The sequence below is a fragment of the Archocentrus centrarchus genome, chromosome 23, assembly GCF_007364275.1.
Source record: "Archocentrus centrarchus isolate MPI-CPG fArcCen1 chromosome 23, fArcCen1, whole genome shotgun sequence".
Taxonomy (NCBI): Eukaryota; Metazoa; Chordata; class Actinopteri; order Cichliformes; family Cichlidae; genus Archocentrus; species Archocentrus centrarchus.
In genome coordinates, this window is record NC_044368.1 from 1,754,719 (window position 1) to 1,772,875 (window position 18,157).

General features: G+C 42.6%; 1 protein-coding gene across 7 annotated transcripts in view; it reads left to right on the forward strand.

Moving 5' to 3' along the window:
- Positions 1-4,654: 4,654 nt before the first annotated feature.
- lrp6 (low density lipoprotein receptor-related protein 6) overlaps positions 4,655-18,157 on the forward strand; it is a 34,759-nt gene continuing 21,256 nt past the window's right edge. For all 7 annotated transcript variants that reach the window (XM_030719835.1, XM_030719837.1, XM_030719838.1 and 4 more), the window contains exons 1-2: positions 4,655-4,931; positions 10,473-10,869. In XM_030719835.1, the coding sequence (XP_030575695.1) occupies positions 4,877-4,931; positions 10,473-10,869 (452 nt within the window). In that variant the 5' untranslated portion in view covers positions 4,655-4,876. The remainder of the gene's footprint in view (positions 4,932-10,472; positions 10,870-18,157) is intronic.

Consider the following 18,157-nt stretch of genomic DNA (forward strand, 5'->3'; position numbering starts at 1 on the left):
TGAATTAAAGAAAGAAAAGTAAAAACTAACTAAAACTAAACGATAATGTAAAATCCAAAACTATTATAACCCTGGTTCTCATAATGCCAAAATTCTTACAATTTCTCTTAAGTGATTTTTATTTTGTGCATTTATGTTAAAAAAACATTTCAAACTTTGCCTGAGATCATTTTTGTCGGCATATTTTTTTTTTTTTTAGATGATTTAACTTCACACAAGATAAATTTCTCTCGGTCGTCACTCTGCCTTTGTAAGTCTTATTTAGAGTTTGTGGCGGCAGCTTTGAAGCAGCCCTCAGACTTTAGGAGGCAACACTGCCCGCTGTGACCTCTCGGATCGCCCGATGATCTCAGAGGCCTGCTGAGGAGCTCATTGGTCCAAAACTTCAGCCGGCGATGGAACAAAGAACAAACAGCAATATTTTTACTCCCAGAAACTCAGGAAGCCTCTGAAGTGGAGCTGATGAGGAGAAACTGGAGCGGACTCAGACACGTGGATTCTGGCCTTCTTCTCCTTCGCCGCGGGGTCGACGGGCCCTTTGTGTATACACCTGCATGTCTTCTTCCTCCCACACGCTTCAGCCATACGAGCCTGTGATTGCTTCTTAAATCACCTGACTGGTGTAGATGTCAGACTCACTCTCACTGTGGTGTTTTTGTATTTTGTATCTCACACGTGGATAAAGATTCAGACAGTGGATGCAATCCTTTGAAAATCGATGCACTATTGTATCCTGTGTTCTTTTTTTAATGAATATGATCTGCTGATTGTTTTTCATAAGTAAGAGGACACTCGCCGCACACTATTTTCCTATAACGACGTTTGTATTGCACTGGATGTGCAGCCTAACACGAGGCTGCTGCAGCGTCACTTCACCACCAGGTGGCGGCAGCAGCAGCCTGATGAACTGAAGCTGCACCGATACTGCTCTGATTTTTACTTTGTCTAATCAATAATTACATGGATGGTAATAGTTTGGTCTTGTTTTGTGAAGTGATGCTTTTGCATAAGTTTGAACTTTGATGTTTTGTTCTTGTAAGGATTAAAAAATGTTGATTTTTGAGCCGTTTCTGAGTCTGCTGATTGATTTTATACAACCCCATCAAATAATCAAAACTAACCTTAAGTTTAATCTAAACCATCGTTACCAAATTAAATACAAATTTAAAGTGTGTTCAGTAATCATGATTATTGCTGATTCTTATTAACCAAACTGCAGGTTAAATATAATCATAAATCTGAGATAAGCTTCCACCTGACCCTCTCACAATAACTTTAGTATAGTTAATGGAGCAGTGATAAATTTTACCTTCATACTTTAAATATTCTCATGTTTGCAGGCCATCAAAGTTTTGGCTCCAAATTTGGCGCTTTTGAATTAATTTTCCAGCATTTTTGATCCCTCATATCATCATCAGTACAGCAGATATCCACATGAACTGTTTAGGTCAATGTCACAGTCTGAAGACTAAATCTGGTTTTGTTTTTATTCCATAATGATCAATGAAAACCAATAATGATCACAGTTTGAATGAGCTGCAGCAGTGAGATGACTGATGTGGATTAACAGCAGTCTAATGTTCTGATTCTGAACGGCTGACTGACGAATGGAGCCAGGAACTCCAAACAGAGCTGATCCTTGTTGCAGATGCTCGTGAAGCTCAGGAGACTCTTTGGCTGATGCTGTCCTCGGTCAGCTCCAGCTGACGTGCTGCTCCCTCTGCAGCCTCTCGTCCTTTGGTGGAGGCCAGTGGAGCTCCATCGTTGGTCAGAACTTTGGTTCAGGCTGATGAATCAAACTGTTGAGACATGTGTACCAATTCCTCAAAATTTAGAGTTTTTATACCTTTTAGCCAATCATATTTGTGCACGAAAATGATTATATTACACTTCTTGTACAGTTAAGGCTAAAAGTGTTAATGTTTCAAACACTTTGCTGATTCATTTTTTTGTTTAGATGTTTCTGAGGTTTAGTGAAGAACAATCATAGGCGTTTCATAAGTTTCAAAGACTTCATTGGAAATAAAAACAATAAAACAAATGTATACAAATAATCAGCATTTACAGTGTTGACCCGTCTTCATGCTGGATATCAGTTTCTGGTCCTGATTGGTGCTGATTCACTCAGAGCTCCAAGCTCATCGCAGTTTGTGAGCTTCTGACTGAAGAAACATTCTCAAACTTCTTCCATCGATCCAGCAGCAGCAGCTCGGTGACAATATGTGCATCTTCCAGTGTGATGGAGCACCGTGTCACACGATGACTGAGAGGCTCAGAGATCATCAAAGGAACATTTGGCAGGAAACCCGCCAAATCTGCCCTTCAAGGATCTGTGGTCAGCACTGCAAAGACTCTCTGTGCACGTTTGAGTGTTTGAAACTTATGAAATTCTTACAATGTTTTTCAATATATCACAAAAACATCAACAAAATAAGCCAAGACATTTGTGTTTCAGCCCGTGGCCTTCATCAAGGCCATAACAAACATATAAGCTAAGCAATCATATTCACCCGTCATACACATGTAACAAGAAGGCATCATGAACTTCCCTGTTCTATTTAAAATGACCCTGATCGAGGTCACAGCCTGAGCATTTGTAGCATAAAGCTGTTCTTTATGCTACAAATGCTGCTTTAGTATTTAGCTTTACAACAGGAGCTTTAACTTCTTCTAGCTCACAGCTAGAAGATCAGCCTGGTATCAAATGTAGCTGAAAATGAGACCTTTGGTTTGCTCTGACCTGCTCTGAGCAGCCACATCCTGATGTGAGCCTTGAAGGTTTAGCCAAAATTCACTTTTTAAAATCTCCTTAACTGAATTATCAGCAAACAGATCAAATATTCAGGGTAGCAGTGCTTGTTTCTGTTCCTCCACGTCTACATCATAGCCTTAAATAGGTGCAGTTTATTCAAGTTATTATATCCTGTGATACTGATGCTGGCTGCAGTTAACAGAGCTTAAATGTGTTTTTCAGCCCTGAACATTTGACATGGAAATCTGCTGTAATCACGAAGTTATGAGGAATCTAAAATATTGGGAAAATAATCAAAAAGCACCAAATTTGGACTCAAACCTGTGAACTTGGTCACCGATGTTTTTAGTCTCCAGTCGTGTCAAAAGGTGGGATGGATGATGGTGAGTTCGTGACAGGCACATGATCAGGTATGTGATAGTTAATGTGCTTAAAAATGACCTCATAATCCCGAGACTATGGTGATGATTAAACTCTTAAAAACTGTAAATTAGACACTCTTCCCTTTTTTGCTGGCTGTGTGCGTCCGGTTCACCTTGTTTGACACTTTCAGCAGTGTTTTCACTTCCACATTTCCCACAGATACATCCACACTTTATTAAACACACAACCAGCAAAATGTTTTAGAAAAGTTGTGACTCTGAGATGGGACCTGAACTCTCTGTAATGTGTGGCCTTTCCTCCTCAGTGAACTTTCCCCCTGTGAAAGTTTTTGCAAACTCTGCCATCATCATCTATTTTCAGACTTTTTGACACCTGAAACTGAGGCTAATGTTTTATTATTAAAATCACAGACATGAGGCATGAAACATTAAAATCTTCTTTACTGGCCTTTAACAGTCGCCACAGCTGCCTCTATCTCCCCCTATCCCAGCATCCTCCTCTGTCACACCATCCCTCTGCATGCCTGCCTTCACTGCATCCTCTGAGATCTTCTCTTCCTCCTGCCTGGCAGCTCCATCTTCAGTATCCTTTGCCCAGTATATTCACTCTCCCTCCTCTGCACATGCCCAAACTATCTCAGCCTTGCCTCTCTGACTTTGTCTCCAAGACAGAAAACATTAACATGCAAATTAAAAATAGAAAAATAAAACATGAAAGCATCAAAGTATGCAAAGAAATTGAGAAAAGCTGAAATTAGACTTCATAGTCAGTAAAAAGCGTAAAAATCTTAAATTAATAATAATAATAATAATAAAATGCTAAAGAGGATAAAGAACAAAAAAACACTGTCAAATCTATCACATGATGCAGGTTTATTTACAATATCAGATGTTGACTACAGAGTTTTAATGATTCCCAGAGTCCGAGTCATTGTTAACTGTGTTTATTTGGTTTTCTGTCTTTTTCTGGAGAACAAATTACAATAAAAGTGGAAAAAGAAGAATTAAAGATGCTTTCTTCTTAGTTTTACTGGCCTTATATCAGTTACATTTTTAAGATCTCATATTGTGATGTGGGTATTGAATACAAAGGTGATTAAAGGCTTCACGTAATGAATCTTTTTTTTTTTTTTACAAAAAGAGGAACCCCCCCCCCCCCCCCCCCCCCCCCCCCCACACACACACACACACACACACACACACCACCACCACCACCTGTGCTTGTGCCACCCCAGTTTAAACCGCTGGAAACGCCCCTGCAGCTGGATGCTATGGGGCCCTCCGCTGAGGGGCCCCTGTTAGTGTGATAAAGTAGTCCCGCAGGAATGTGGAGGTGAACGCGTGTGTGTGGGGACGCGTGGGGACGTGTGCGGGAGTTCGGGATCGGTTCTGAGGACGTTTCCGTGCCCTGTGTGTACCTGCGACTGTGAGGCGGAACAACAATAGAGCCGGGCAGCGAGGTGGCGGTGGAGGTGGAGGCTGGAGAGGGGGGGAGCAGCTTCCTCACAGCGGAAGGAGACGACGGCTCTCCTGCAGGACAATGTGAGACACCGAGAGTTTATCCGACGCAGTCAGCGAGCAGCCAGCCGGGATGGAAGCGGGGACGGTGTAACGCGAACCGGAGCTGAACGTCGACCTGAATATTCTGGGAAATCCGCTTTTTCGTGCCAAGGAAGCGGCCGCAGCGATGGGAATACTCCGCTGAGGAGACGCCGCGGCTGGGCCGAGAATCGGGAGAAAGATGGGTGTCGCGCTGCGGAGTCTGTTGTTGTGTAGTTTTTGTTTTCTCATACGAGGTGAGTTTGTGCCCGTGCTGGGACTTTTACTCACACGTCCCCTCGTTTAAAAGCCGCGTAAAAGTGCAGTTAGCAGCCCGGGGGAGCTTTTTCTCTGGATGTTTGTTGCTTGGCCTCCGGGTCGGATTTCTCCCGAGTGGAGCGAGCTAGCTTAGCCTGCTGCTCCCGGAGGAGAAACCACAAACTGCCCATGATAGCTGGAAAATTCCCCGCCGGAGACTCTTCATAGCACCGCCAGTTTCCCTCCGAGTGCACCCGTTTGCCCCGGGTGTGCGAATTTGCCGCAGTTTGCAGCTCCTGGATGTGTTTTGTAACTTAAAAACAGGCTGCTTCGGGATCAGCAGCAGTTAGCATAACAAATGCTAGGGAGTTAGCATCAGGGAGCTAACGGCTAATAAACCATCTGCATGGAAAAATAACTTTATTTATACTCAGGCTCGTGGACAGAAGATAACAGAAGGCAAAGGTCAATAAAATGTTACACTAAACACAGCTGGACACATCTGTCAGAACGGGGATTATTGGCACAAATTTGACAGCAAAGAAACAATAAAACTGTAAAAAAGCTGAGATTTAACTGCCAGGATGTAAAAACAGGAGCTCTGCACAAACATTTGCTGAACAAAGATGCATTTATTGAGGCATGTTTGACATTAAACATGTTCAGTTAAATTTGGATTACAGCAAAGACTCCTACAGTTCAGAGAAACCGTATTAACGCCGTCAAAAGGATTGAACAGAGCACTTTGTTCAGCACATTTCGCAGTTACTGTATCATCCATGCAATCATCACGGTCACAGGGATTCAGGATGATGTCCAGAAACGATCCAGAATATAAATGTCATAAAACATTAAAATGCACATTTAAAGCATGTAAAGAAAAAATTTATAGGTTAGTGACAGCTTCATATTTATTAAGTAAAAATAGCTAAAAGTGTAAAAAAACAAAACAAAACAAATATACAGTAATAGCTTTAAAAAAAATCACCCGGGGCACGGTGATTACGTCAGATTCATTACACAGTTTAAATAATGAGATTTATTAAACACGTGGAAAGCAAAACATTTTAAACATCAGATTAATCTTTTATTCACATTTTCTCTTATTTTTATTTATTTATTTATTTTTTTTGATCAATTACATTAGAAATTTGAGTGTAACTAAAACTAATCAGATAAAGATGAGCGAAACTTTCTTTATATCATATTTGGGAAATTGTTTTGCAGCAGCTGAAGTAACAGTAATGACAGTAACTGCTGTGATAGGCTGTATGTTCAGAACAAAAAGACACAGAGCAGGAATGTAAAGTTAATATTTCTGAGAAAAAAACATTTCTGCATCTTTAACGATTCAGTTAAATTCAGATTACAGTAAGAATCAAAAGTGCAGCGCTGATAGCAGATCTAAGGTTTGTCTCCACAGTGATGATGATGTCATCAGTGTGACTGTGGAGACGCTGCTGTAGTTAAACTGTGTGAAGCTGATTGTGTGTATTTAGTTTTTATCCTGTTTCTTTCTATGAACCGAGTCTGGAATAATAAACAATGGTTACATGGTTTTATATCAGGAATGTAAAAGATTGACATAAACGAGATTGAAATAAAAAGTTAATAACAGCGAAACAGTAAAAATGCTGATTTAAACTCAGATTATGGCAGTAATTAAAGTTAAATACTGACTATAAAAGAAGAATAGTTCAAAACAGGAATCTAAAGTGACCTGTTTTAGAAAGATCTGCTATAAAAATCCAATTTTTTTTTTTTTTACATATTTGATCAAGAAATACAGCAGGAGTTACAGTCCAGCATTCACTATAAAGGGCATGAGACCACAACATGAATCTAACATTAACTCTTACTTTAACAAGAATTAAAGAACAAGAATAAAAATATGAATAAAATAGAAACTGTTTTTTTGTTCACGCTGCTCTCAGCACAAGAACTGAGTTTATATAAACCCGGATTAACCTGAACTAATCCCACAGACTGCCGGGTGTGACCTACCAGCACCGTCACAGGTTACCAGGTTACCAGGTTAATTATTCGACTATTTTCATAGTCGAATAATTAATTATTTTATAGATTAGTCAAGGATTATTCCAGTCTTCCCTCACCTGTTGAAGCCTGCCCACCTGTTAACATCACCTTGTTGTCTCTTTTCACAATTAAAATAACACAATTAAAGTTCAAATAAAGCTTCAAATTAAATCAAAAATATTTTTCTGTCCAAAACAGCTGAAAAGTTTACAGATGAGTTCATGCAGAGGTTTATTATTCAGAATGAACGCTGATATTAATGTGAGGAAAAACAAACAGGAGCCATCGCAGTTGCTCCTGTTGTCCTTCACACATTAACAGGTATCAGCGACACACTGACGTCACAGCTCCAGGGTGCCCCGCTGCCCCCCATACCTTCCTGTGGTCTATTACAGTTAGAAATTAACATACGTGGCTTTAGAATATGACGTGTCAACATTAAAATTCCATGTCCACTAATTTTTGTAGTCGATGTCGATGAATCGTTGCAGTCATACTGCTTACAGTACAGGTTCTGCATCAATCCCCTTATTGATTAATGATCAGTTTGCTCTCAGGTTTACTTTAATCAGAATATGAACGCAGGACAAACGGAGTAAATAAAATGCTCGCAGGTGTCTCCGGTGTGCAGATGCTCTTTGCTGAGTTAGACTAAAATAATAATAATACAGTAATGTTTCTGTGATCAGTCAGGCAAACAGTGTTGTGATGATAACTGATCAGAAAACAGGACCTATGAGAGTCTGTTCAGTGTGTGGACCCCACCAGCAGGCTGATAGATCACGTTTATGTTTTTCTGCCATCAGGAGAACTTATTTGCAGTTTTTTGCCTCTTCACTGTAAACCAACCATTCCCAGACTTCAGACCGCCCAGTGTGAAACTTAAAAATCTTTGCGGTCAACCCAAACCTTCAGTCACAACTCTGATCGTCACACAAGCTGAAAATGAAGGATTTTGTTTGTGCTTTCGTTGGCTAATTTTGTTTTGATCTTCTGATTATTTCCTCAAAATCTGCCAACTCAGACATGCGGAGCTGCAGCCGTGGCGACCCCTGGAATAAGGAAGCTTTATTTTCCTGTTGAACTTCATTTTTCCATCAACAGATTAAAAGTTGTTTTCAATTAGTGAGATATAAGAAGGATTGAGAGATATAAAACAGGCCAGAAATTCAATAAAATTTAATTTATATAAATCACAACAGTCGCCCTGTTATCGCTGATCATTTCTGATCAATATGCTGATTTTTTTTTTTCTTGATTAATTGATTTGCTTTTAGCCTGAAAATTGATTCAGTTTGCTATCATAGACAACAAAGAAGAAGCGTCACGTCTGAGAAAATGACCAATAATTAATTTATTACTAAAGTGAGGTTAAGAAAAAAAGTTGAATGATTAGTCATTTATTCCACCATTAAATCAATAAAAATTCCAGTATTCACCTTTTCTGTCCTCTAAGATCTGCCAGACTCACACTGACCATTCTTCAGCTGTTTGGAGCTTTTTGCCCATATTCCCTGTATTCCTGAGCTTTGCAGTTTTCCGTTGCTGGGATGACTCCTCAAACTTGTCAGATTGAAATTTGAGGCTCAGAGTTTCATCTTCACCTCACAAATGGCTGCTTTAAAAAAACAACTCTGTCCATTTAGTACCTGCAGCTTTCAATCGCATCCACGCTGTCTTGAATATTTTAGGCTCTGATGTTGTACATGTGTCTCTATTTGTAGAGCAGTCAGTCAGTGAAGACATGCTCAGCAGATTAATGGAGGTAAACATCAGCTCTGTGTGCAGTCAGCGAGTCCCGAGAGTCAGATTTCCTCATGTTTCCTCCTGGCACAGTTCGGCTTGTAAGCAGCCTGGAGGGACCTGAGATTGAGGTTTTGATGTCTTGGTTCAGTAAATATTTGGAGAAGGAAATCCCCACCCCCCCACCCCCCCAGTAGAGTGAAAACAGGCCGGCAGGCAGCGGGCGCCGTGGGACTCATGGTCGCCTCGATGTGTCAGATTGTGGGTTGGGCTCGGAGCCAGGATGCCGCTGCGAGTCCCTGGCTCCTCATCAGCACGTAGTGTCGCGCTCGGACTGCACTGGGGGGGGGGGGGGGGGCGCATGCCTGCAGACAAGATGGCGGGCCTTAACCATGGTGCTGATGATATTGATAGTGCTTTCTTATTGGACCTTATTTCCACCACTGTGGTGGAAACACTTCTTCTGCTGCTGGTACCAAGCTGGTTCTGCCTTAATGCTTTTTTTTACCGCCGAGGTGCCGGTGCTTGTGGTGTGCTGCAAACATAATTTACGGTCCAAACCAAAGTACTGCAGCATCTGTGTGCAGCACAGAGGGAAACACAGACAGCGATTAGAGCAAGACGACAAGTACGCACTTTGTGTCCTTTTATCTGTGATATGAACTGATACAAAGCAGCAAGTTCAGCCTTGGAGCCCAACCTAATTCACAGCCGTGAAAATCAACTTGCTTTTCTCCTGTAATGCACACCATGCATTGAACTAGTGGTAGAAAACTTTACGTTGAGACAGCAGAGTCATGCCCTTCTGCCGCTTTTGTCACGTGTTCTTGGTTTGAGACCAGCTAGCTTGTGGGACCCGAGTTGAACCCGTTTTTTGGCCGAGTGTGCTTGCTGTGGATAAACTGCTGAATGGCACCCGGTCGGTGGAAAAAGTGCCTTTGAGAATCGGCCCACATTTAAACAGGTTCAGGAACTGATTATCATAGAGCAGTGCTAGCCCGGATTTCATGGCAGACCAAGTGTGTGGGCTCGGTCTGCCAGACACTGGTGAAGTTCTTGCAGTAGATCCTATGTAGCCACTAATGTCAGTCAACTTCTGGGCTCCGCAGTTTGGTTGGTGTTGTGCTGGTGCTACGGTTTTAGCATCGATGCCAGCCTGTTTTTGGTGGAAATGTGTGGAACCAGTTCTACATTTGACACTGGGAATGTCTCTCTTCCAGATTCAGGTCCATAGTGGTGGTGGTGCTGCTTGAGAACCAACCTACATTTTGACAGGTTAAAAAATGATTGTCGCATTGCTAGATGAAGTTTGGATAATTTCCATGGGAAGCAAGTCATAGTGTAGATAATGTCTGGCTGCCAACCAATGATTAATTTCTTTATTCCACAGTCACTGATGTTAGTGGTTCCAATTTTGAGCCCAGTGAGTGCCTGGTATTTGGCACTGGGACCAGTCGGGACCAGTCAGAACCAGTTCTAGATTACGCACCAGCATTGTGTTGACAGAAAAGTGGGAAAATAGTTCTGAGCGACCCCGTTATAAAACCCAGTAACCCATCAGAAGTGTGGCTGCTGCTTTCTAACACGTATTTGTTGTCTACATGCAAACAGTAGAGGTTCAGAAGGCTTTATGTTGTGAAACTGCTGGTTAAATTATGATTATTGTATGATTTTGTTTAACTGTGATATTTTTAATAAATTTACTGTTTTATTTATTTATTTTTTTTCTGCAATCCTGATGATATTTATGTCTCTTCCAGGTGAGCCTCTACTACTGTATGCAAATCGGCGGGACCTTCGGCTCGTGGATGTGGCGCATGAGAAGGCCAACGCCACAGTGGTGGTTGGAGGCTTGGAGGACGCCGCTGCTGTGGACTACGTCTTCTCCAAGGGCCTTATCTATTGGAGCGACGTGAGCGAGGAGGCCATCAAACGTACCTTCTTTAATCAGTCAGGGGCTAGCATGGTGGAGACGGTGGTATCGGGTCTGGCCTCCCCGGATGGACTGGCGTGTGATTGGTTAGGGAGTAAACTTTACTGGACGGACTCGGAAACCAATCGGATCGAGGTGGCCGAGCTGGACGGATCTTTGAGGAAGGTTCTGTTCTGGCAGGAGCTGGACCAGCCGAGAGCCATCGCCCTAGATCCAGAACGAGGGTGAGTCTGACCGTCTGGCTGGTTTCAGGTCCAGCAGATTGCAGCTTGGAGGCCTAAAATGTCAGGATGTAGTTGGTGGTTTGATTCAAAGTTGATCCCAGGGTTCACAATGGTCTTCAGTTCGTCTGAAGGAGGTTTGGGAGAAGGGGTGGTGAGTCAGCAGCTTTTACAAATAGTCCAGGTTTGTGTTATAGCTGTCCTTTTAATCCGAGAGCACAGAGACAAAAGGATCTGATGCTTCTGCAGTCATATAATGCCCTAATTTACTCATTTCCAGATCATTGTTTGTATTCTTGAAGCTTCGTGTGATTCATAATTTTAAAAAAAATCCTGCATTATCTTATTATGTATCTACAGTTTGTTGGTGCAGCCTGTCTGTCTGAAACAGGCTGTTTTAGGTCCTTCCTCTTTAGGCCAGGACATTCTGAGGGGGTCGCGTCAACACTTGAGGCTCTTTGTGGTCATCACTCAGCAGTTTTTTAGCGAGGTGGTTCGTTGTCCTCTTGGTGAGGACGCTGCGTTTTGGAGGGTGTCGTGTGGCTGAGATGTGCTCGCGGTGGTCAAAGTAACATCAAGGACCCAGTGTTTGCTGCATGGTTTAATTTTTGTTAAAGTCAGTGTTAAAAGTCAAAAATAGACAATTTTTGAATTGTCCTCACATCATCTTAACAGGTAGCCATGTTTGGATTCAGTTTTTCAGTGTCTGGCCATTCACTTCTGCCCTTGGACCTCGTCACGTTCCAGTGTTCAAGGTTACCGCTGTGGCCTAAACCTAAACCACGAGCCCTTCCTAACCCTAACCAGCAAGTGAAGGCGGAAGTAGAAAAAGGTGAAGTGTAAAACACAAAGGTCCTGACCGTGGTCTCCGGCTGATAAACCTGTGAGTTTACCGCAGAGTTTGTGGGAGTAGCAGCCATTATTGCCGCCCTCTGCTGCGTCAGGGCACCGACACCTAAAGACCCCCAAACATCAGAATGTGACCATAAAAGAAGTCTTTACCGTTGTGAGAGGAGTGAAAACTAGACTTTGGGCATCATATCTTTACAGATGCATGTCAAACTTAAAATAAACTGAAATAAAAAAGAAATCGTCTCTATTCTTAAGAAAATATCAAAAAAGGGTTGTTTGGATTCAGCGTCTGTAAAAAGATTCGATGATGCAGATTGTGTCAGATTAAAAAAAGTTTTTCTGGTGCCTTCAAACTTCTTCAGAATAACCTGCAGCTTGATGATGAGCAGCTTCCACCTGCTGATCCTCATCCACTGCTGAAGGTTGCGGCCTCGACGCCGTCACGTTCAGCGCACGCTCCTCTTCCTGTCCTTCAGCGGCTTTCTTCCTCTCCTGATGGTGCCGGCGTCTTCCTCTTGGGAGCGGTTGGATTAGGATGTAAATCCATTAGGATGCAGATAAAAGAGGCCTGTAATGTATTCATTAGTTTTATTTAAATTCAGGCCCGGCGCGCTGCCTCTCGCCGTCTTCCCTTCTCTTCTCTCTTGGGTTTCTATTCATGGAAACTCTTCCCGCTCGCTGTTTGATCCACCGCTGTGTTGGAGATAAAAGTCTCACCGAGCCGCTGGCACATGCAGGAGGCTGATCCCTCTCCGATACTTCACTCCGAGCTCGACTCTTGTTTTTGTCTGGTTTGTTTTTGAGTTGTTTGTCTGATGAAACCAGGTTATTGGAGTTCCCTGCCAACAAGTGTTTGCTCTGCCTTTGGCTCTGAAGCCTCATCTGGATGTGAACAATAGAAAACTATGAGAGTGCAAGTTCATCTGTTTTTCTTTTAGTTGTTTTGGAGCATTTTGAATCATTTAAAGGAGCTCCAGAGCAGAGTTTATACTGTACACCTGAGTGTCAGTGTGAAGACAACAAATTAATGTTGGATACATGCTGTGTAGCTCAGTTACAGCTAGCTCGTGTTGCTCACTGTTGATGCTGATGGGAGCAGAAGAGACCATCACGTCACATCCTTTTGGATTTTAGTGGAGAATTTGTCCCGAGTCCTGTACAAAGATATGAGTGCAGACTGTTAAACAGCCAGAACGCCGAGGAACGTCTCAGTTTTTAAGTTAAAGTCAAATCTGTTCAGACAGTGGCAATAAAAAGCATTTAGTATGTGACAGTTGTTACCTGACATGTTTAAAATCCTGAGGTGAGAAAAAATGTGCTAAAATCACTGAAGGAGGACAGGTGGTTTTTACAGCCTGTTTACAGGTAGAAATCAGCCGGTTTTGGTGACTAAAGCTGAAAACGGCTCAGTATCTTCCTTCATCCTCTTCTCACTTCTGCAAACTCACCGCAGCCAGCCGCATGTTCAGAAAACTGATAATGTCAAGATTTGATGGCCAAAGTCAGCTTAAACGCAGATTAATGACGCCACACACCGACTGAAGCTTTGAGCCAAGCTTGAGCTGCTTCGTGCAGATTTTCTGTTTGTGTCAACTTCTCATGAGCATAAATAAAATCCTAATTTTATGTTAAACCAATCAGCTCGGGGTGAGCAGCCAAGCTTGGATAAATAAACATTCAATCACAGAGGAAGTCAGAGGCAGCTGAAGGTCGTAGGGCCTCGTTTGGGAGGAGGAAGCAGAGTTTGAGTCCAGACGGAGGCTGAAACACGGGGAAAGATGTTTTAAATGTTGAACATGGATGCAGTCTGATTCATGACGCTCCCAACATGAGCGAGGAGCACACTTGGCAGGATGAAGAGCAGTGTTGAACAAAGCTGTGATCACGCTCCAGTAAAACGACGACAGCAGCTTCTGATTTAATCAGCCGCAGTCCCCGCTGTGCGTCTCATTAGCTCGGCGGCAGCGAGCTCTGCGGCTCCTTCGCCGATGCAGTCGTCCCTGTTTTCTCTTGTTTTGTTTGGTTGTGTGCCTTTCACAAAGGCCCATTGTTGCCGCGGCAGCTGTTTTGTTTTCCAGCGGTTACTAAGCCAGACGGAGGTACTGCAGCAGCATCGCGCCAGCTCCGCTCAGTCATGGACGAGAGACGGAAATGTTTCTGCAGAGGGGAGTCGGACACCTCAGCCATCAGTATGTGGACAGATGAACTCCCTCCACATGTGATGGGTTATAGTTATTCTGAAGATTTAAAGAATAAGGAAAGTGTTCCTTTAATTTTGCAATGTCCACTTCCTTTTAATCCATGACCTCCTGGTTTAGGAATGTTTAGGAACTTTCCAAGGAACTTTGAGTCTTTTGTTATGTTTCCACTTCAGTCTGAAGCTCCACAGAGGTGCTTCAGAAACCTGTTTTTGAGTATCCTGTTGTACCAAAATCCCTAATAACAATAATAGTAATAATAATAATAATAAAGATCCTGACAGCATTTCAAAGTGGGTGCCCTTAGAGTCTAGCTGGGCATGTTTGTTGGTCCATTTTTTGTTTTAAAACATTTCTAATATTCAAAGATGAAGTTGGTGTCAAGAATAAACTTCTGGAAACTTTCTGAGTCTTAAATGTTCCTCCAACATTTTTCTTGCATAGACTAAAGTTTGGGAACTTTCCAAGTAACTAAAATGTGTTAAAATAGTTGTTGGTGGCCAGAAATAAAAGAAAATAAAGCACGACGAGGACGAGTCAAGAAGCTGCTTTTAATTTTTGTTTTTGCGTGCGACAATACCAGTCGATGATGACACCAACAAAATTTTAAGGTGGATGCTTTTAAATTCTTCTGGAGTTGCTCATTGGTCCATAATTGAACTCTTCATAACTCTGAGGCAGTTTTACTTTGTGGTCTAAATCTTGTACCTATATTTGAACTAGTTCTTGGTGTGAAGAATGAAGCTCCAGAACCTTCTCAAGGTTAAAAGGTCCTCCAGCACAACGATCTTTGTTTCAAAGCAGGGAAACGTCTCAGAGCTTTTACCTCCATAAACTCCTGGAATGTTTCCAATGAATTAACAGAAGGACCTAAAAGGCTCTTTGAGCCTCTTCTTAATCTGTGTTTCCGTCTCAGTCTAAAGCCTGGGACAGATTAGTCAGCTGATGTGTTGGAAAGCTGTTTCTGTACGTTAATGTGAGGCAAATACTAAACGATGGTGACCACAATGAAATTTTGAAGTGGATGTCTCAGACTGTAGCTGATTGTTCGCTCTGTAATTCTCCTCTGAAGGACTTTTAGTTCCTGGTTTAAATCTGCTGCCAAACCTGGAACTAGTTTTTGTTGATGAAAATGAAGAGTGAATAATAAAGTTATAATAAAATTCCTCCACCGCATTGATCTGCATTTCTGAGAAACCTAAACTCACAGATCCTCCAGTTATCTGACCAATAAAATGGCTGCTGGGGGGTTCATTGTACTAACAGACCGCCCAAGAAGGCTGAGCTCCAGTTTTGGTGAAATTCCAGGATTTTAATTGGATGTTACTGAGCACCAGTTTCACTGACTGTCTGTGTGAGGCTCCCCTACAGTCTGTGAATGCAGACTGATAACCAAACTAGTCAGTGTTAGCTTAGCACTCCACCCTCACACCCAGATATGGTCATTTGTGGCTCCAGAAAGCCAGCACGGGCAGTGCTTGAAGCCCGTCTCCTGGTGATATCATGGTAGCTACATCCATCTTTTATTTACAGTAAAATGATGTAAAATAGCTTTCGGGCATTAAGGATTGAGTTGCTTGCGATCTGAAGAAGTCACAGTTGTCTTTCTGACTTGTAGTCACTCCGATGCTTAAAAAAACGATGGCAAAAACAAGCCCGTTAACCTGCTCACGAGGGGCTTCAAACCTGGAAATTTTAAGAGTTTTGTAATGAAGTTTTTATGGTGAAGTAAAGAAGTGAGTGTTTCTGTAGTCGGGTTCATTGTGTTGCAGCAGCGCAGTCTTTGAGGAAAACTGGTTCTTCAAATCCACGGTGGAACGCAGAGCTGGACTCGGTTCAAGCGGGATGATTAATGCATCAGGTACCAAACACAATGCAGCTCTTGTGGTGAGGGGATGTGTTGTGTGCTCGGCATTTCACTGGAGCTTTTTTTTCTCCCCTTTCTGCCCAGCCGGGGCCTCATTGTTCAGACAGGGAGAAACACACCCTGAATGTTTCAGAGCTCTAAAGTCCTACCTGCTGCTCCAGCTCGTGCTGTCTCAGGCCTCAGCTCTTCATTTGAAGAGATACTGAAACCCTTTGGTGCCGGCCTGTCACAGCAAACGGCTCATCTGGTCGCTGCCGCTTTGCTTTGTTTGCAGTGAAACCCAACCAGCCGCTGCATTTAAAGGCTGCTGGGCAGGCTATCAGTTCAGGCTTTTGTCTTGTCTGAATGGGGTTACGTGGAGAGGCCCAGCAGCTCCATTTTTGGGTCAGTTTTTCATTCAGAAACATGAAGTTACAGGATGTGAGGGTACTTTCCTTTTATGGCTCACCTGTGTGACAGTTTAGTCATCGTAGTGACTCACAGTAAACTGAACGCTATCCCAAATATCCAGTTAGTCAGCGTACCAGGATCCTGAAATCTGAAAGCGAAAAATCAGCCAAGCTAGTGATTGATAATTGGGATTGTTTTCATCATTCGATCAAGAAAACACCTCATAATGCATGACTGTAGTATTTCATGTATGTGGCCCAAAGGCTGAGAGAGTAGTGTATATACTGTACAAGTCCTGACAGAAAAGGGTCCACGGGGTCAAAGTAAGTATGGAGCTGGAAATCAGAAACGTAATTCCGCGTGTGTGACGATCGCAGAGAAAACGCCGCTTTGTTTTAGCTTCTTCTTGCAGCGCCCTCTGCTGTCTGGAAGCTCGCATGTACTTTCTGTTTCCCTGTAAAACGAGCTGCTCGTGACCTCGGTCTGTACGAACTCGGTCTGCAAAGACTTTGATGCTCCTGTTCCAGCTTTTAAAACATCTGAGCTTTTAATTCCAGCTGTGAGTTTTCCATCAGCCTGATGTTCGATTTCAGTTTGGCCCCAAATCTCGGGATAAAGAGGTCTGGTTCGCTCGCCATCCTCCCCGGAGGTGCTGAGGCTGTGAGGGGAGGTGGTGACAACAGAGGTGGGATCTGGGTGGAGGATAGAGGGGCTGTCCAGCTGTGATGGTAATTAAGGCAAACAAAGAGGAGAATTAACTGCACAGCAGGAAGCCCCGCCCTCCTCATAACACCTCCACATGTGCGCTTCATGTGAGGAAAATGTGGTTTTTCGGACTCCGGGAGACCAAATTAAAACTGTTTTTCTTTCACAAAGCTGCCTGTTAAACATTCAAATCTGAAACTTCACCAACTGCTGTAACAAACAATTGATTAGTCAGTTAAAAAGAAACTGTTTACATAATCAGGACCTGAGGGTATTGTTCATGATTTAATCAGTTTCTAGCAAATGTAGCACTTTTAAGAGTTTCTCAGCTTTGGGATGGGTAAAGGTTATCTTGGTGTTCAGACCAGTGCTGCTGAGGTGGGCGAGCACCATCACACGTTTCATGATACAATATTACAGGAAAGTCTCTTTCTAAAGCGTAGTTGACTTGGATCTGGTACACGTGTCACCCTGAGGAATACTGCACCATTCAGCTGATTCGGCTGAATGGAGAATGCAGATACTTCTGGGACGTTGAGGATCCTCAGCTGTTCAATAGATGATGGAATTGATTGTATTAAGAAAGTTATCTTTCATCTGGAATTTCTTCAGGCGAGTCTGAGATGGTCGTGTTTTTATCCTCCTGCCCGATTAAAAAGCGGGAGGATGTCATCGTCATACCGTCCGTCCAGGCGTCTGTCTGTGAGGTTTTACCTTTCCAGTCTGTAGACTCCAAAACCACAAGGAGTTGAGCCATGACATTTGGTATATGTGTTCTTTACTCTTCAGAGACGTGCAACACGATATCAGTCTGTCTGTCCGTCAGGGCAAAATAGTTTTGCAGAAGGTAATAAGATGTCTGAAGGGTTTTCTGTAATGTTATATAGACTTCTGCATTTATTTCATATTTTCATTAACGGCGGGAGAGTATATTTAGTTTTAGATTAATGTGGAATAACCTGTCATCCAAAGTTTAAATGTCTCGGTGCCTGCAGATGGCTGCTTCGAGCTTCTGTTGGCTTTTACTGCTCATAACTCAGAGGAGGAGAAATAATTTAACTGAGTTTATTTTAACTGATTTTAATGTTGAGTACTGTGACGGATCCGGTTTATTAGAAAGCAGTGAGCTGTCCTGTCTCTTTATTATGAAGAGCCTGTAGTTTATTTAGAAGCTGCTGCACAGATTAATAACCGATAATAGTTTGTGGACAGCAGTGGAAGATGATGCAGTAAATATCAGACTTCAGAGAATGCAAAACCGAGACCAACAATAAATCAG